Source organism: Theropithecus gelada, chromosome 15 (genome assembly GCF_003255815.1).
Source record: "Theropithecus gelada isolate Dixy chromosome 15, Tgel_1.0, whole genome shotgun sequence".
In the NCBI taxonomy this organism is placed as follows: domain Eukaryota; kingdom Metazoa; phylum Chordata; class Mammalia; order Primates; family Cercopithecidae; genus Theropithecus; species Theropithecus gelada.
Genome location: NC_037683.1, coordinates 35,681,346 through 35,701,703, shown reverse-complemented (window position 1 = coordinate 35,701,703; position 20,358 = coordinate 35,681,346). Strand labels below are relative to the sequence as shown.

At 38.8% G+C, this 20,358-nt stretch overlaps 1 protein-coding gene across 3 annotated transcripts in view; it reads left to right on the top strand.

Annotated features, from left to right (window-relative positions):
* Window positions 1-20,358, top strand: part of SLC44A1 (solute carrier family 44 member 1) — a 199,143-nt gene that overhangs the window by 57,275 nt on the left and 121,510 nt on the right. For all 3 annotated transcript variants that reach the window (XM_025359139.1, XM_025359138.1, XM_025359140.1), the window contains exons 2-3: window positions 92-181; window positions 11,322-11,464. In XM_025359139.1, the coding sequence (XP_025214924.1) occupies window positions 92-181; window positions 11,322-11,464 (233 nt within the window). The remainder of the gene's footprint in view (window positions 1-91; window positions 182-11,321; window positions 11,465-20,358) is intronic.

Genomic DNA, 20,358 nt, shown 5'->3' with positions numbered 1-20,358 from the left:
AAGGGCTTTAGCTATAGCTGGTGTATTTGTACCCTTCTAACTTTAACTAAACTTAACATTTAACACTCTCTTATTTTGTGTTTCCAATTAGAGCTCCAAACGAGAATGGAAGCCGCTGGAGGACCGTAGCTGCACAGACATACCATGGCTACTGCTTTTCATCCTCTTCTGCATTGGGATGGTAAGGAAACTCTCACAGATGGTCCGAACCTGGACTCATGATCCAAGGGAATGATGAGGAATTGGATTAATGAGGGCAGTTGTTGTGGAATATACAAGTCCTTATACAGTTCAGTGGTATTTTGTGTCACCCTTGATTTGTTTTTCTACGTGAAAACTGAGCTCAAATTAAGGAGCAGCTGGGACTCGTATGCCATTCAATAGACCATTTCAGAAAACAAATCATTTGACGTAAGTCTCTGAATTGTGATCTTGATGGGGTGGTGAGCAAAACAGTGACCATGAGTCACAAGCCCCACGTATTCACCCAACCCAGTCACACCAACTTGTTGGTTATCTTTAGGGCGGTCAGTTCCTCTCAGAGACTTCGTGTTCCATAGTTCTTCCTAGATGGGAGGCTGGTTGCTCACTCTCCTTCTTCCTTCTGCCTGTCCTAGGCCCCTGCTGCCTTCTGTGTCTACTGTAATGAGTGGCATCTTTTGATTAGAGATCAAGGGACCTGGTGGTTTTCCAATGGCCCCTGCTGCCTGCTGGGTCTACTGTAATGAGTAGTATCTTTTGATTAGAGATCAAGGGACCTGGTGATTTTCCAATGGGTATAGAGAATGGAGGAGCAGAGTTGCTGTTACAAGGTATTCGGGGTGTGCACATTCAGTTGCATACCCACTCTGCCCTACAGGAGTTTCTGACACAGACTTCCGTGGCATTAGAGTTCCTGCCAGTGTGCTGGGCTGAAAAAAAGATAGAAAACTGCTATTTTTAAAGCGGACTGATATTTAGAAATAGAAAGGACTTGGAAATCCTCATCTGGTCCATCGCCCTTATTTTACAGATTAAAAACATCAAACTCAGAGATGGAAATGACTATCCCAAGGCCACACTGCTAGTTCATGACAGAGCTGGGAACAGAGCCCAGGTCTGTTCACTTCCATGTCAATGCTGTTTTCTAATACCCCATTTCCTCTTCCTCAAGGGGACTCTGCAGACACATTATTGCTCTCTCTTTCTTAGTCTTCTACAACTCAAAATGCAATTACACTACCTCAGGCAGCCTTGTTCTTACTCATGTGTATTTTTAACCCCCTTCTTACTATACCTTTTATAGAGTTGCTTTAGGAAAATCTTGCTGTTTGTCTCCTCTAACTGCCCACCAGGCCAGCGCCATTTGTGAATCACAGAACAACTGTAATCTTGGCTAATAGGCACAATTGTAGGTACCAGTTCTGCCTCTGAGCAAAGGAAAAGAAAGCAATACATTTTAATGAGATATGATAAATCCAGTAAAATAAGGAGTATTTATTTTAAAGATAAAAGCATAGTTTCACCAAATTTAGGATATTTAGGAAAGGTCAAAATACCTGTCTCCTAACTTAATGACTTATAAGATATTGCTCAAAAGTTTACTTAGTTTAATGGAATGGCAGCTGAAATATGACATGCATGAATGTTTATGCAGCGTGTGGAGAAAAAAAAATTTTTTTTTTTTGAGACGGAGTTTCGCTCTTGTTGCCCAGGCTGGAGTGAATGGTGTAATCTCGGCTCACTGCAACCTCCACCTCCCAGGTTCAAGTGATTCTCCTGACTCAGCCTCCCAGGTAGCTGGGATTACAGGCATGTACCACCACACCCAGCTAATTTTGAATTTTTAGATGGGGTTTCACTATGTTGGCCAGGCTGATCTCAAACTCCTGACCTCAGGTGATCCACCCATCTCGGCCGCCCAAAGTGCTGGGATTACAGGCGTGAGCCAGTGCATGCTGCCGTAGAAAGATTCTTTGATAACAGAATTAGTCCACAGCCTTTCCCTGCTCCCTGAATGTAACCCTGAGACAAATAGCAGCTGACCTTTCAAAATTGTTTACAAAAACATATACCATGCCACCCGAGGTGCTTTGGATTTTCTGTGCTAAAATAGGTCAGGAAAGTGCAATCATTAATGTTAATAGGCTGATTTGAGAGTGACTTGAGACTAAGGAGTTATTTGTTTACTGAAACATTTTAATGCAATGGTAATTAATATAGTGTTGATTTCAGTATGATGGTAATTAAGACCCACTGTGTGTACTTTTAAATGTTGGCATAGCATTATTAGCATTATTTGTTTTCGAATGATTCTTTTAATGGATTACCTTCATGGAATTGAGCTAACATCATATTTTGCCATGTAGAAATAAGAAATCTTAAAAGTTCTGGCCGGGCTCAGTGGCTCACGCCTGTAATCCCAGCACTTTGGGAGGCCGAGACAGATGGATCACGAGGTCAGGAGATCGAGACCATCCTGGCTAATACGGTGAAACCCTGTCTCTACTAAAAATACAAAAAAATTAGCCAAGCGTGGTGGCGGGCGCCTGTAGTCCCAGCTACTCAGGAGGCTGAGGCAGGAGAATGGCGTGAACCCGGGAGGCGGAGCTTGCAGTGAGCTGAGATCGCACCACAGCACTCCAGCCTGGGTGACAAAGCGAGACTCCGTCTCAAAAAAAAAAAAAGAAATCTCAAAGTTCTATTCACTGGCACAACAGAGATTCAGCATTCTTTGGCTTCTGAGTATTTGTTTTAAATGATTTTTAGAAGATTTCTCCCTCTTTGGATTTCATTCTGTAGTACTTTTAAAATAAACATTTAACAAAATGTTTTGTTTTAGATTTATTGTTCTAAAACAAATCTAAAACAATTTTAGATTTGTTGGGCATTAATCTATGCTCAACACTTTAGTACGTATGTGTGTGTGTATATATATATACACACACACACACAAAATATGTATCTTTTAAATTTTTTTAAATGACTATGAAATAGGTTTTATCCCCTGCTTATAGACAAACTATAGCAAGGTTAAATATTAGCTTATCTAATAATATACTGCTGGAAATAAGTGGCAAAGATAGAATAGGAACTGGAACTTTCTGGCTATGTTCTTTTAATCGAGTGGCCCAGCTGCCTGCTTCTCTTACAGATTGTTTCTTCTTAGTAATCTTGCAGCCTGGTACTCAAACCATACCTTTATTCTCTGTCTTTATTTGCAGCTTTTTGCTCATTTTTTGATACCTATGGTCTGGTTCTTAAATATTCTAAGATCTTGTCATCTTTCACTCATCTCTACCATTAAATCTTTATACATGTTCATCTCTTCATCAATATTTGTACTTCTCTTTTATTTCTTCCCTTAGTTTCAAGGTTTTTCTAATGCTTGAGTTGTCTAGAACTTAGAGTGTTTTTCTTTTTTTTTTTTTTTTTTTTTTGAGAGGGAGTCTCGCACTGTCGCCCAGGCTGGAGTGCAGTGGCCGGATCTCAGCTCACTGCAAGCTCCGCCTCCCAGGTTTACGCCATTCTCCTGCCTCAGCCTCCCTATAGCTGGGACTACAGGCGCCCGCCACCTCGCCCGGCTATTTTTTTTGTATTTTTTAGTAGAGACGGGGTTTCACTGTGTTAGCCAGGATGGTCTCGATCTCCTGACCTCGTGATCCGCCCGTCTCGGCCTCCCAAAGTGCTGGGATTACAGGCTTGAGCCACCGCGCCCGGCCTAGAGTGTTTTTCAAAGCAAATTACTCTCAGCCTTCTTAAGTGCTATCTTCTACATTTGAACTTTCATCACTATTTTGGGATTACTGAGCATATACTTACTCTGCTCCAAAAAATTACTTGTAACATTGCACTGCTAAATTTGTGTATTTCATTAAGGGAGTAAACGAGTGGTTTTTAGCCCTAGCTGTACATTGGAATTAGCTGGGATCTCTTCTTTTTTTCTTTTCTTTTGTTTTTTCTTTTTGAGACAGAGTCTTGCTCTGTCATTCAGGCTAGAGTGCAGGGTGCGATCTTGGCTCACTGCAACCTCTGCCTCCCAGGTTCAAGTGATTCTCCTGCCTCAGCCTCCTGAGTAGCTGAGATTACAGGCACCCAGCACCACTCTTGGCTACTTTTTGCATTTTCAGTAGAGAAGGGGTTTTATCATGTTGGCCAGGTGGTCTCGAACTCCTGACCTCAAGTGATCTGCATGCCTCGGCCTCCCAAAGTGCTGGGATTACAGGTGTGAGCCACCGTGCCCAGCCTAGAATTAGCCGGGATCTTTTCTAAAAAAAAAAAAAAAAAACCCTAATTCCTCAGCCCTACCTCAATGGTTCTCATATAATCTCTGCAAACCTGATGTTCAGCCAAAGTTGAGACCCATTATTATAGGTACAGATCAACCACTGAAAAGATCAACCACTGAAAATATCAACCACTGAAATGTATTGAGCAAGAAGTGTTAAGAGTGGGTTTAGAAAGCTGGTCCTGGCAGCTAATGTTAAAGATGGCTTGGAAGGTGGAAAGAGGTTTCAGGTAGATCACTTTGGGGGCTGATGTAATGGTCCAGATAAGAGGTGAAAAACCTGAAATAAAGAAGTGCTAAAAGAGAAGAAGAGAGAGATTGAAGAATTTGGATCCATAACATTTATCAATGGTATTATCAGTGTTGCAGACAAGGGAGAGATAGATCAAGGATGACTAAGAGGTTTTTGTGTTGGGGGTTCAGGATAGGTTTCTCAGCTCAAATCCCACCCCAGCTCCTGGTAGGTTCCCAACCACGGTTTCTGTACACATCATGAAACAAGAGTGGGATGGATAAATAAAGCACCACTTTATTAGTAAATACCTGATTATGCCCAGTAACTTACTCCCTGGTAAAAGTAACCTGTGGAATGAAGCTTGGGCCCAAAAGGCTAAAGTTCCTTCCTATCTAGGATGGTCTGACTTCATTCTGTCTCAAGGAGAGGTGTTTGTCAGAAAAAGAGAAGAAAAGAGAATGGAGATCTACCTGGATGAAATCTGCCCAGATCAGCTTACCACACAAAGGCGAGAACGGAGGCAGCTGGATGGCCCTAACAAGAGTGCTTACCATGGAAAATAGAAGATACAGAGATCCCCTACAACTTACTTACCCTAGTAGTTATTGCTGTTTACTGTGAGCTAGACACTGTTCTTAGCACTTGACACATAGAAACTCATTTAATTCCTACACCTGCTCAAGGAAGTATACACTGTTGTTATCACATTCCCATTTTACAGAGAAGGAAACAGAGGCATAGAGATAAGCTCAGTAACTGTCTTAAGATTACATAGTGGCAGCACTGAACCCAGAAGAGAAGAGGGAGAAGCGGAGGCCTCAAGAGGTAGACCCCACTCTGTTGCCTGGAATTGAGGACAACAGAAAAAGCTGTTTAGAACATGGACCTGTAGGACACAGTAACCTCGCTTGCCAGTGAAACATGGTCTCATCAATATCTCAGGCTCTGACCAAATCGCTTGCCATTACCTCTTCCTCTAGTGTGGTTTCAGGAAGCTAGGGTGAGGGGCAGAAGCACGGAGAGAGGAGATTGCAGTCTTCCACTTGGTATTTTGTGTGTGCCATCTAGAAGTGGTGCCACCAATGGAGACAGAGCATATGGAGGAAAGGGAAGTGTGGGATGAGAAAATGAGTTGTGGACATGTAGAATTTGTGAGTAAGGAGAAGCAGTTGGAAATGCAGAGTTGGAATCTTGGAGAATGATCTGGACTAGAGTTGGATTTAGGGGACATCATCTCATAGTTTGTCCCTTCAGACTGCTTTCATGGAAGGACCTTTTCTATTTTATAGCATTGGTTTACTTCCCAGGGCATGATGTTTCTACCTCATTAACTATTGCTGAGCATGCAGAACAGAGTGAGAGATTCACTGCACTATTTAGTCACCTGTTTGGTGGGCTGTTCTTTGCTGGGATCACAGATATAAGAAGAACAATATGCCAAAAAATTACCATAAGGTTACCTGATCCAAATGACTTTCTATTAAGTCTGTTTCCTTTCTTTATTTTAATTTGTGGTAATTACCTATTAATGTACCTAACATAATATTTACCATTTTAACCATTTTTAAGTATGTAGTTCAGTTAAATTCGTTTGTTTTTAATCTGGTTTTGCTTTATTTATTCTCAGACACTGTAGTAAACCAAACAGGTGTGAACCTCTCCCTGCAAGTATATTCTTAAAAATTGCACTTTGTATCTGCTTTCCCTTAGAAACATAATAGTTTGGAAGAGGAAGGGCTTTAGAGATTCCTCTAATTCTATCCTTGTGATAATAAGGAAACTGAGGCTCAGGGAATAAAAAGTTACTTGCTCATGATGGTAAGGAGTATTCATGGCAAAGTGAGGGTCAGTTTTCAGTCTTTCTTGTCTGTGTTCTTTTCATTGTTTTAGCTGCCCATGAAATTGAGCCTATGATTTCGCTCCGTCATGCCCATTATTTCCTTCTCTCTTGAGAACATTTCAGTTCTTTTAGGATAAACCTTGCATTTGTATATGCAGAATAAATGCTTATTGAGTGGTTATTTCCTAGACTTTCTATCATTTTGTTTTTTTCAGAGTCAAGGTCTTATTCTGTTGCCCAGGCTGGAGTGCAGTAGTGCAGTAGTGCAGTAGTGCAATCATGGCTCACTGCAGTCTTGAACTCCTGGGTTCAAGCAATCCTCCTGCCTCAGCTTCCTGAGTAGCTGGTACTACAGGCGTGTGCCACCGTGCCTGGCTAATATTTTTATTTTTGTAGAGACAGGGTCTCACTGTGTTGCCCAAGCTGATCTCAAACTCCTGGCCTCAAGTAATTCTCCTACCTCAGCCTCCCAAAGTGCTGGGATTACAGGCATGAACCACTGCTCTTGGCCTCATTCTGTTTTTTTTTTTTTTCCTTCTTCTTTCCTCATTCTTAGAGAGACGCATCCTATTGCATGTTTTAAAAAGTCTGGGAATCTGACAGATTGACACAAGTTTATAATTAATTTTGTTTAATTTGTTTATATAAATATTCACTCCGCATCAGGCCTTTTCTAGGGTAGGATACTAATCCTGCCCTGTTTGCTGGGTCCTCATAGCCCTCTGTATCTTAAGGTTCCCAAAAGAGGAGAAACAGAAGCCAAATGTTCCAAGATTTTACAAATCAGTTGTTATAAGATTGAGCCCAAGCACTGATGAGATATGGGCTTTATAGAGGTGAAGTGGTATCTGAGAAAAAGAGAGTCAGTGTATGTTTTCATTAATTCCAGGGGAGAGGGCTGTAAGCAGAACTCCTTTTTTTCTCTATCTTTTTATTTTGAAACATTTTGCCATATTCATACACCATCTCCCACCCACTCTATACATGTTTTTGTTGACCATTTTTTTCAAAACTAAATTTAGTCCTTCTGCTTTGTTCAGTTACTTAGTAGAGGCTCTAGGTATACAATTCAAACATGCTTGTGAAATGAAAGTGTGTCTTTTTTTTTTTTTTTTTTTTTTACTAATAGCAAATAAAACTAAGCATAAGCCCTTACTTAGTACAACTAGACCTTGTGATATGAAGGGAATATGAGCACAGTTCATTAATGAGCAAATTGTCTTTCTCCCACTTAGGCAGTCGGTACTTATGAGTTGCCAGGTCATGCCTCTGACCCACCATCCCTGTGTGCCTTCATCTGATTTGAGTCACCTCCTATTTGTGAATAAATTTGTCTGTTCCTCTTCTCTCTCTTAAAATAGCAGTGCTGAAAGCACTTCCATAGCTCACTCATTTGAACATTTTAGCCATGATTTTCTTCCTTGCTAATAGTCTTACTTTCTCTCTAAGATTGCTTCCTACTCCACGCTTATGAAAGCCTTCCTTATCCCCTTATCATTTGCTTCATTAATGTGATTTTTCCTTCTGTTGAATGCCTTTCCCCTCTCTCTCTGCTGAACCATTAAATTATTGAGTGTATTCTGTAAAGTTTCTCTCACCCCACTTTAATTTCATGTACCACATTGTTTCCTTTCTGAAATTATATTGCTTCCCACATTTGGATTTTAGAATTTTTCTTTTTAAAGATACTGTATTTTTAATTGTATTTGGCCTAGTTCCCCATTGTCAGTGGTTGTACCATATGAGAAGTCCCTAGGATAATAGTCATGGTTTCTTCTCATCTTATTAGCTTCTTATTCTCCTTGCCCACCCCCCACCCCTGGCAGCTTTCCTCCCTCTCTAATACTTCTGGAAGCTACTAAGAAGTTTAAGTGGCCTATGTGAAAATATGTCAGTGTCCCATTTTAGCATATATATGTAACATTTACAATTTATACCCCTGCCTACATCCGAGAGGGATGTGAGGTGGCTTATGATGATAAAGAAAAAAACCCACATGTCCAACAGTACTGTTAAAAATAGTCAGAAAAGGAAATCAGAAGCCACTTAAAGGAATCTGTAACACAATGTACTTACCAAACATAAGAAGAAAATTCCTATAAAAAGTAAAAGAAGAACATAACCTTTTAATTATGTAACAACTTTGCTATTCTAGATTAGTAGTGAAAGAAGATTGTAATTGTGGTCTGAAAATATTTTTGTACAGTAACAAAATTACTGACATTCTCGCTGTTCCCCCTAGAAATTTTTGTTCTAAAACAGAACCGAAGGGGTTTTTGTTAGTGTCCAGTTACTGTTGTTAACCTCTTTAGTCTGACTTTCCCATTCAAATTCACCGCTAACAGCTACCATTTATTGATTACCTGCCATGTACCAGACGGTCAGCTAGGGATTGGATATGTGTTATTTCATTCAGTTCTCCTCATTAGGCTGTGAAATAGATGGTATTACTCTGTGTTAGAGAGGAGGGAACAGAGTCTAAGTATGTAATTAGATAAAAATTACACAGATAGTAACTGGTAGAGTGAGGGTTTGAATCCAGGTCTTACTGAATACGAAGTCCATTCCCTTACTGTTAATCTGAGTCTTCTTGTTAAAACATGTGTTGGAGGCCTCACGTGGAGGCTCACGCATGTAATCCCAGCACTTTGGGAGGCTGAGGCAGATGGATCATTTGAGATTAGGAGTTCGAGACCAGCCTGGCCAATATGGTGAAACCCTGTCTCTACTAAAGATACAAAAATTAGCTGCGTGTGGTGGTGCATGCCTGTAGTCCCAGCTACTCAGGAGGCTGACACAGGAGAATCGCTTGAACCCGGGAGGCAGAGGTTGCAGTGAGCCAAGATCGCGCCACTGTATTCCAGCCTGGGCAACACAGCTAGACTCTGTCTTAAAAAAAAAGTATTGGAAAGGTTAGCTATTAAACCTCCTAATACTTACCTCCTTTTCCAGTTTTTACTCAGCACAGGGCTTCCTAATTTGGAGTTCAAAGATATGCTTAAAATGGTATGCTGATTCACACATGTAAATATGCAAATATGTATGCAAAGGATTAAATATTTTTTTTCCATGTCTTAGTATTGGGTTGAAGTTCTGAGGTGGGATTGATTGCCCTACAGTGTCCTTGGAGGAGTCAGGAGAGGGGGAGAGGGGCAACAGGGTGAGTGTGAATGAGTAAGTACTGACCAGCTGTGTCTAACCCCACCGCTAGCAGTTTGTGCTGCTTGGAGGCAGAAGGAGACTAACATGTATTAAGACATGCACTTTACATGTAACATGTATTATCTCATGTAATTCTCACAACAGCCTTTGTGGTAAGTGGTTTTAACCTTAACTTACAGATGGCAGACTGAGGCACAGAATTAAGTAAGTTTGTCCAAGGTCACCCAAGAAGAAAATGGAGTCATCAGTATTCCATTGATCAACGCAGGCTTTTCTGACCCCGAAGCCCACCATCTTTCCCTTGTAGCAGATTCTCACTTATAATAATAGTACCTAACAACTATAATAGCTAAGACTTTATTAAGCTCTTACTATATGCCAGGCAGATTTTTTTTACCATTTTACTGGATTACATCATTTAATCCTTACAACAGCCCAGTGAGCTACATACACTCATTATCTCAATTTTACAGATAAGTAAATTGAGACAGAAAGTTGAAGCTAGTGAGTAGCAAATCAGGGATAGTCTCCACTCTCAGTCTATTTTTTTACAAAGTATAGCTTCAAGAAGTTTCTACTGACTGTAGCTATGGTCTCTACTCTTTCCTTGTAGCTCCCTTACCTGCACAATGAAAGTGCAGGGCTTGTTTAGAAAACAGTTTGTTTGCCTTTTTAGGTAAGTATATTTAAAGGGGAAATACTTTTCTCTGAGGAATTGCATATGAGTATAGTATTTTCCACTCTAGGCCTTAGATCTAGCAAGGCTATTTAGATAAGTACTACTCATGATACTTGGCTGTGATTAATTAAATAATGATAGTCTCTGCCTTCATAGCCAGTTTACTAAAGATAATAAAAACGTAACCTTTTAATGACCAGGTTGCAAGAATAGTTCTTAGCCTCAGTCTTTCCCCCCAAATACAATCAGTTTATCAGTAGTGATTCACTTTACTTCCTGTTCTTCTGGCTAGTCGCTTGCTGTCAAGCATAGGCTTTTATTGCTTTGTTTTGGTCAGTGCATGCTTGACTTAGCAAGCATGATGTGCTTCTGAAGTATCTACCATTTGCCTTTAGTACTGTGATGAAGCATATTCCCATGAAATGAAGTGACCTTTGCAGTATACAAAGCCAGTGCCTTACTGTCCTCCAGTCTTCAATATTAAGAGCATGGCAGTGCTTCACGATGTAATTCTTTGACTTGTATACAGCTTTATTGCAGGAAGGAAACAGAAGTATTGCTTGCACTGAAGCGATAATGATTCAAAACCCCCGTTCCTATTGTTCTTTGAATTTTTTTCTTTCATCCTTTGCTGATGTTCACTTAAAGGAACCCCTTTACAACCAAATGAAACTAAAGAATGAGGGAAGCTGGGTTTGATTCTGTGCTCTGATCTTTACTAGCTTTGATGGCCTCGGATAACTTGTTTAACGTCTCTAGGCCTCAGTTCATAATCTTCATCATGAGATTAGAGATAACGTACTACAAGCACCTATTAAGAGTACACAGACTGGCACAGAGCAGGTGTTCTGTATAGGGAAGCTGATATTATTACTATTATTATTATTAATAAAATTCAAAGATGATCTTGTGATGTAAAGGTTAGGATTTGTTTTGTTATGGTAGTAAATAGTGTTTCCCTATGGACTTCTTTGTATTGCTTGTGCAATCCAAGGAAAACAGTAGAATAGTGTTTGCAGTAAGGAAAGATAGCTCTTTGTTCCCTTCAGCAGACAAAAGAAGCTCATTATCGTATCAACTAGTGACTGTTGGCTATTGAAATGGTTTATTTGTATGTTTTTTTCTGTTTCTTTCCTAGGGATTTATTTGTGGCTTTTCAATAGCAACAGGTGCAGCAGCAAGACTAGTGTCAGGATACGACAGCTATGGAAATATCTGTGGGCAGAAAAATACAAAGTTGGAAGCAATACCAAACAGTGGCATGGACCACACCCAGCGGAAGTGAGTAGACTGTTGCTGAATGATGAACACATGGAAACTTTGAAAGAGGCACAGAGAAAATCCTGCTATTCTTACTGTTTTAAAGATAATATCTTACCAAATATTATTTTTATGTGACTTCTGTTGGTGTGTTTGATTTTTTTTCACTGAACCCTTGAATCATTCTTGTTTTTGGTCTACAAATATATTCTTCAGGAAACAGAATTAGTTACCATGTTAAAATGGGCTACCTTTATCCATGTTAGTGGGTAAAGGCTTGATTTGAAAAGGTTGTTCTTTTACTCTTTTTTTTTCCCATTAGCCTTTAAGCTGTGCACTAGTTTTAACCCTGTAACATTTTTTTCCTCTAAGATTATACTTAATGGGAGAGAGAGGGATGATAATGGATTTTGAAATATTAACATTATAAAAAATATTTTATGTGGTATCATTTATAAGTATACATCAGTTTCCTATTTTATAAAATATACATTTTGTCAGACTTTAAAATTTGCTTTGGCTTCTCAATATTCATCTTTTAGATTTCATGAGATTCCTGACTTAATTGACTTTTTCTTCAAAAGAGCTATCATTTTGTTTTTAATACCTGTGGGGAAAATAGATTTCATCTAGCATATTTTATGTATGATGCTAATATATTTGTGTAAACTATATATTTGTGCCCCATGAAGCCTTATTAGGCATTTGTTCTTCAGAATTAGCAAAATTAATTTTAAGGTAGTAGGCTAACTAATCCAGTTAATGCACTTTATAGGAAAAGGCTAAGCAGGTAACATTTTAAGGTTGTAGGTCTGTTATAAAGCATTTTCCAGGAACGTAATATGTAATAACTGTATTTATTATTATATAAATCTGTTGGTTAAATCTGGGCCCCTAGTGGGAAGTATAAGATTAATTTGATAATGTTACAAACCTGAAGAAATCCAAATAGTTAATTTCTTAGTGTTATTCCTCCCATTAATGAAGATAAGATAATGCATTTTAAATAAACAAAATTGTAAATGACAACAATGAGTATCTTTATAGCATCCCAAAGTCAACTAGCATGTGATACCACCCTGTGAGGTAGGTGTAACAGAGGCTTGGAAGACTGAAGTAATTTTCCCAAAGTCACATGGCTGGTGGGTGGTAGAATATCCAGCCCAGAAGATGAGTTTTTCTCTTGATATGCACCTGCATCCATTGAGAGAAGTGAAAATTGGACTCTTAGCAATTGGAAGAATTATTACATTTCTTCTTCTTTATGATTGCTTCATGAAATTAACGCAAATTTGAGACTGTATGTTATTTCTTGTAGCAAGACCATGCATATTTTTTTAATTTTTATTTTGAAATAACTTTAGACTCATAGAAGTTGCAAATATAGTACAGAGTTCCACAGTACTATTTTTTTGTAGATAGCATCTACTCTGTAAAATATTATTTAACTCTTTAATGCTGCTGACATGTATCAAATATAAAATATTACAATTTAGATAAAGGAGATAAGAGGAAAAGGGAACTACTCCCTCAGGTCTTCTACTTACATGGGATTGGAATCATTTTTAATGGCTCCTTTCATAACTTGCCAGGACTCCAAGCCTGTTCTCACCATAAAGTTTGTGTAAATGCCACTCTTCGTATTTAACATTGTGGTGATTCATCTGTTCAGTGGAGCAGATTGCAAATACTTGGATTATTCTATGTACCTTTCGGCCTCTTCCAAGAGAGGCTACTTATTATTCTGAAAATGTGATCACTGTTCCCTGAATGTTTAGCATAGTCAAGAGCCATTCATATAGAGGGAAAATAGTTTCCCAAGTGTAGCTGTTCCCTAATTCATGTACACATGTGTAAAATTTATTTTTGATTTCTACTTCATCTTCTCTTACTGTATGACCTTTTTAGTGCTAGCCTACTTAAGTATTTCTGTCTATAGATGTTTTTGTAAAAAAAGAACAGACTTTTTTTTACCTTTCTCAGATAAGTCTATAATATTTCGATCTGAAAAGAGACAGAAAAGCAGCAGTCTTTGTGTTTGTCACCTTTATTTCATCCTCTTCTTTCTCCTGAAAATGTATTGGTTTCCTTCCTTTACACTTATTTCCTCATACTTCTTTGCTTCCTTACGAACTATAGGCCCTTCTGTAGCTGTATAGTATTTTTATACCTGTTTTGTCTGCTAGTACTTCAGCCTAACCCTGATCACTCTCCCATTCCTTACTGTTAGCCGCTAGTACAGTAGCTGGTCTTACTAGGACCTTTATACATATTTGTTGAAAAAGTCAACAAATCAGTCCTCTAAAATCTCAACTATAACTCTTTCTTGGGTTCATGAATATTGTTTCTTCTATCAGAAAAAAAAATTCCTCCCAATCTGCACATGGCTAAACTCTACTCATCCTTCAGCTCTCAGCATAAATGTCACTTCGCTTCCCAGAGAGGTATTTTTCTTCTCATAATTTAAATCCGATATTCAAAAGTACTCTCATTGTATCCTATAATATGTGTAAGTATATACTTATTTTTTGATTATTTGTTAAATGTGTATCCTAAGTGCCATGAGAGAAGAGATATATTTGCCTAGAGCATAGTAGGCACACATTTAAATGCTTGTTTAATGAATAAATCAATTTGTTTCCTTAGAATATGTTTTAAGAAGTAAATTAGTGAGTCTGAGAATTTGAACATTTTAAAATTATTAATGCATATTGCTGAATGGCTTTCCATAAAGACCGTTCCATTTATATTCCCACGAACAGTGTTTGAGATTGCTTTATCTTTGCTAGTATTATTAGTTTTTATTATTTACTAATTTGTTAAGCCAGAAAATAGTGTTTTATAGTTTTAATTTGCATGTCTTTGATTATTAATGAGTGTGAACCTTTTTTCCCCATGTTTGTTGGCCTCTCATGAAGACTGTTGTGCTAGTGTATCTATTCTTGGTCGTCTTATCTCTAATCTGCTCCATCCTTTATACTGTGATAAGATTAAGTTCTTTAAAATAGGGCTCTTATGTTGTCATTTCCCTCCTCAAGAGCCTTTCCTTTGGTAGTGTTGTCTATAGCCTCAAAGAAGAGCCCACTTAGCCCTGCCCTTCCAGGCTTCTTGTAATCTGGACCCGTTTCACCTATTCAGTCTCCTCCCACTGTTCCTCAGTGTGATGTTCTTATTGTCTGGGACATTCAATTGATTCTTACCTCTTTGCTGTTCCTTCTACCTGTCTGCCAGTCTGAATTCTTGAAACACTTAAGACGTGTCTCATAGCTAACCTCTGTATGAAATGTTTCAAAACTAACCTTATCCGTAGTGAGCTTTCCTTTACTTTGATTACCTGAACTTTTCTATATTATACTTGTTATTCTACTGCCTTCAGTTTGCGCCCTAATTATATTGTGTGTTTCTCATCTGTCTGTATTAATTGGCAGTTGCTAGGTAACAGTATTACTGTAAAGTTAGTGACTTAAGATACATTTGTGATCACTTTCTGTAGGTCAGAAATCTGGATGTGGCTTACCTGGGTCTGCAGACACAGACTCTCACAAGGCTGCACTTAAGTTGTTGGTCAGGGCTGAGATTTCATCAAAGGCTCAATGAGGGGAGGTTCCCCTTCTAAGCTCTTGTGGTTGTTGGCAGCGTACAGTTCCTTGAGGGCTGTTGGACTGAGGGCCTTTGTTCCTTGCTGGCTGCCATTTTTTTGATGGTGGGGATCAGGGTGGTAGTAATATATTTTGTACTCTGATTGGGAATTCCAAAAACATACTTTTTCTGCCACATTCTAGATTGTCCACAATCTTTAGGTCTATAATATATAAGTAGCCTCAGAGTATATATGTCAATTTTAGATAAAAATCTATCATTATTATTATTATTGGAGGCAGAGTCTCGCTCTGTTGCCCAGGCTGGAGTGCAATGGCATGATCTCGGTTCACTGCAACCTCCTCCTCCTGGGTTCAGGCCTCTCCTGCCTCAGCCTCCTGAGTAGCTGAGACCACAGGCATGCACCACCACGCCTGGCTAATTTTTTTTGTATTTTTAGCAGAGACTGGGTTTCGCCATGTTGCCCAAGCTGGTCTTGAACTCCTGAGCTCAGGCAATCTGCCCACCTCGGCCTCCCAAAGTGCTAGGATTACAGGCGTGAGCCACTGCGCCCAGCCTTATTACTATTATTGTTATTCCCAGAGAGGAAGCTCCCTATCTTCCATATCAATTTGGACAGACCAGAGATGGTCCTGTTTAGTGGCAAGATACCTGAGTTAGTGAGTGTGTGGACTGAGCTAGGACAAAAAAAAGGTCTAGCTTTGTTGGCCTCTGGGGAGAAGACTGGGGTGAGGGCAGGGGTGTTGTGTATCTACCAAAGATGCTCCCAGGTACTGGGTGCCTGAGATCGGAGAAGATGTGGCAAAGTGGTGGTAGCTCTTTGTAAACTAGGTCATCATTGTAAAGCTGGGTGACAGTAAGTAGGGAACTGCTCTTAATCTTTTTGACATAAACATTGTATCATTATTAGAACTTTTTCCTCATTCTTCAAACAGTCCTAACACAGAGCTTAGTGTCCGCTTTCTTTGTTACTCCAAGAAGTTTTACCAGTATATCTCATGCATGAATATCGATTCTTCCATAGAGGTTTTAAAGATATATTTTTGCACAAATCTAATTTTCTTTTTTATCTTTTTGTCTTTCTTCCAAGGAAGCCATTTAAAGTCCCAATCACTGATAAAGGCTCCATTACCCTAAAATGCCTCTCCAATTTCAGATAATCTGTATTAACAGGATGTAAAGAACTAGAGGTCTGCAGAGGGTGATAGCATCTATGTATGAGTAAAATCTATAGGGGGTGCATTTTATTTGAGCTCTTTTCAATTTCCTGCATAATCTTTACCAAAGTACCTAGTAAAAACAGAATCAGAGTATGAGTTTTACTTCTTTCTCTTAATTGTTCTCATTGGCAAGATACTCAAAGCTTAAAATGTTTGTGCTAAAACGATCCTTGAGATCATATTACAAGTGAGGAAACTGAGTCTAGGAAACATGAGGGACTTGATGGAGATAGACCAGCACTCAATTCTCACCCTCAGTCGGTGCTCTTTGCATCATGCACTAAAATAGATCTGGTGAGCTGTGTGGTAATTCCAGTTTCCCACCTTTTTTGCTTTGGGGGCTTCTCCCTCCCAACATTTAAAGATGAAAGAAATTTTGGGGGGAACTTGATGAGTCCCCACTCACGCTAAAAAAACTTTGAAAGGAACCAAAGCCCTTATACAATCTAGGAAGGCTTTGAGTAATTTGAAGGCAATTTTTTCTATTTCTTTCTCTGTCAAATAAAGAATATGAATTGTGATGAGGAACTGCGTTTTTTGTCTTTTTGTTTTTTTTGCCGTTTGTATGTTTTCAATATTTACTGAAAAATACTTAGCTTCAAATTGATAATGGGGTTTTTTAAATAAGATAATTGATTGTTTAATAAACAGTGGTCTTATTTTAAGGAAACTCTCCATTTTTATAGTATCTACACATATGCAGAATAGGACTTTAGTGGCCACTGATCACCTTCTTTAAAGTGAGAGTCCTGTATCTTAATGTCTCTGGTTCAGTCTACCCCATGATCACATATTAACTTATGCAGAGGATTATTTAGGGGATTGTACCAATAGGAAGATTGTGCTTGCTCTTTAAATGATTGCCAAACTTTCTAGGCCTATACTAACCGTATAGCCATCTATTTTAGGGAGAATATTATTCTTTAATTAGTCAGCATGTAAAACATGCCTCTTTTGAAGACTTTTTAAAGAGTAACCGAATCTTGTTGACTGTGCATACCTGTTCCTGTTTGAAAAAGAATTAGAAAAATACAGATAAAATATGCTAAAATATTTGCATTGGTCCTCTTATCAGCTAAGTACTTGCACAGGTTTTCATTATGTGGCTAGAACTTCTCTTCCTCATGATGACTTAAATCATACTGCTGTTTCCTGAATGACTATCCTTCACCATTTTTGAAAATTATGTTTATTATTTTATTTAGCCCTCAGCAAACATTTATTGAAAATCAGCCGTGTGCTACAGACCACTATTACGAATACTAAAATAACAAGCAACCTAAGTGGTTGAAAGAAAGGTTTGGTTAAATTCATTCATTCATTCATTCATTCATTCATTCGTGAACTCTATTTACTGGCCATCTTCTTTGAGTTAGGCACTTGAGATTATACTCCTGAGCAAAATAAGCATACTTTTTTTCTTTAATCTCATGGGAATTACAGTTTTGTGGAGAAAACAATAAAATCATCATACAATCACAAATTATTACAGCTATAGGAAGTGTTTTGAAGAGAGAGGTATAAGGATATGAGAGAGGTTATAATGGGAAGGCCATGAGAGAGGTTACAATGGGAGGTCCTGGGCCGGTCTGAGACAGTGTGGAGTCAGTAAAAATGATGCTGTAGAAGTATGTCCATAGCATGCAATATATACATAACATTATTAAGGGAAAAATAAATTGCAGACCAGTATGTACAGCATTATTTTATTTATATATGTAAAAATATACATATACATAGAAAAGTATGGAATGACATGAAAATGTCAGCAGTGTGATTAGCAGTTGAATTATGGATGGTTTTAATTTTGTACTTATCTCTTTTTTCCTAAGTTTTCTATAATCAATATATATTACTTGGGTAATGAAAAAAAATATAAAGGATAAAAAGACATTTGTAGTCCCTGTCCTTGAAGACCTTGCATTCTAGTGGGAAAGACAAAATACATGGAGAAATTATGACAGTTCAGTGTTGGAATGTCATGTAAAAGTGTTGTCTATTGAAAGCTGAGTGACTCCACTTTCCTGAATTCCTAACGGCAGGCTGGTGGGGGAGAGAAAAATAAGGCAATTTGATGGTAGTACTGGAACCACTATCGTGTTAGTTTCCTAAGTTGCTGTAACAAATTACCATAAAGTAAGCAGCTTTAAACAATGAAGTTCTGTAAATCAGAAATTGAAGCAAATTCGTTGCTTTAAACAATGAAGTTCTGAAGTCTGTGCACAGCATGGCTTAGCAGATTCTCTGCTGTAGGGTTTGAAGGATGAAATCAAAGTCTTGGCAGGGCTGTGATTTTTTTCTTAAGGTTCTAGGGAATGAATCCTCTTCCAAGCTCATTCAGGCTGTTGACAGAGTGCAGTTTCACATGGCTGTAGGACTGTAGGGCTCCTTGCTAGCTATAAACTGGGAGTCATTCTCAGCTTCTTCTAACATATATTCTATAGCATATATTCTATGGCTCATGACTCTCTTCCTCCAGCAAAATTGGGTCCGATTCTCAGTCTTGAATCTCTCTGACTTCCCCTTCAGGGCAGCATCTTGGTTGCAGGTTATACATGTGAGTTGAAGACTCTCAGCCAGTGACAGGGGTTCAGGGACAGGGTAATTTCAGGCAGAGTTTTGGAGTCCCATTTAGGTATAAAGATGCTAACTAAATTTTCAGAAGGTAAGTTTATAGAGATGTCTTTGAAAATATTTTTTGTCATATTTTGGGGTTTCAAGGCAGGGCTTGCATTTTATCAGGGTAAAGTCAAGTAAAGTAGGCTGTGGAAGGATGGTACACATAATGGTGATTGGAAGAAGAGGTGAATAGATGGTTATGAGGGTTTGGGGACTGAGAGGTGGCTCCAAGAGCCCATCTTCTGGTGAAGATGGAATTCTGATTAGAATACCAAGCTTGGTTCTCATCGTCTGAGGAGTAGTGTGGCTGAGTCTAAAGTTTAGAATGCTTGTTGGCCATCCTAAAGCCCAGGGAAGACTGGCACACACAGGAAAGTGCTCCCGACTCTGTCGTGTACTCCTGACTCTATCTTGTGGAGTTGTAGAAGCTTAGAAGAAGAGAGGTATACATGTGTCCATTGGACTAATTCTTAAGTTTTACAGGATATTCTACCTACCTGTTGTTAAGGTATTACTTAGAGCAGCCTGCTTCTTCCTACGCTTAGGGATAGGTTTAAACAAATGGAGATGCTCTAAGCCTTTGACGAATTTGCCTTTGCTTTGAGGGAAAGCACTCTTCTCTCTGTCTTCTGTCAGTACTCTCTGATTCTAACTCTAACCTACTGTTACTCCTACTAAAGTGAAAAAGAGAAGCCTAGATAGATACCTCACATAAACTTGTATTTGAGAACTTATTTCCCCCCCAAATTTACAAGCATTTGAAAATAGTAACATCTGTGATGTTCTAAATAAAAACTTCTTGTATTATGTATACAGGTTTTTTTGTTTTTTTGAGATGGAGTCTTGCTCTGTCACCTAGGCTGGAGTGCAATGGCAAGATCTCAGCTCACTGCAACCTCTGCCTCCCGGGTTTAATAGATTCTCCTACCTTAGCCTCCCAAGTAGCTGGTATCACAAGCACCCACCACCACACCCAGGCAATTTTTGTATTTTTAGTAGAGATGGGGTTTCACCATGTTGGCCAGGCTGGTCTTGAACACTCCTGACCTCAATGATCCCCCCCACTTCAGCCTCCCAAAGTGCTGGGATTATAGGCGTGAGCCACCACACTTGGCCTATACAGTTTTTTCCTAAACTTTCATTCTCTCTTATGGAAAATATTAGAAGCTGTAAATATGCTAACTAAATTTTCAGAAGGTAAATTTGTGGAGATTTTTTGTGACCACACTACTCTTTAGCCTAAAGTTTTAATCTCTTTACAAAGGTAACATCTGTATTGCTAGTGTAATTCTGCCTTCAGGATAATACTTGCTGTGGAAAATACTGCTAGCAATTTGAAAGAGGAGATCCAGCTACATACCTTAGAAAATGCAGGAGTTGAAAGTCAAAATGTTTTGTCAATTCTAAATAGGGAAGTGAAAAGCTGTTTAACAAAACTAGATGACCTGTATGCAGCTAGGTGGCAAGGAAGGGAGG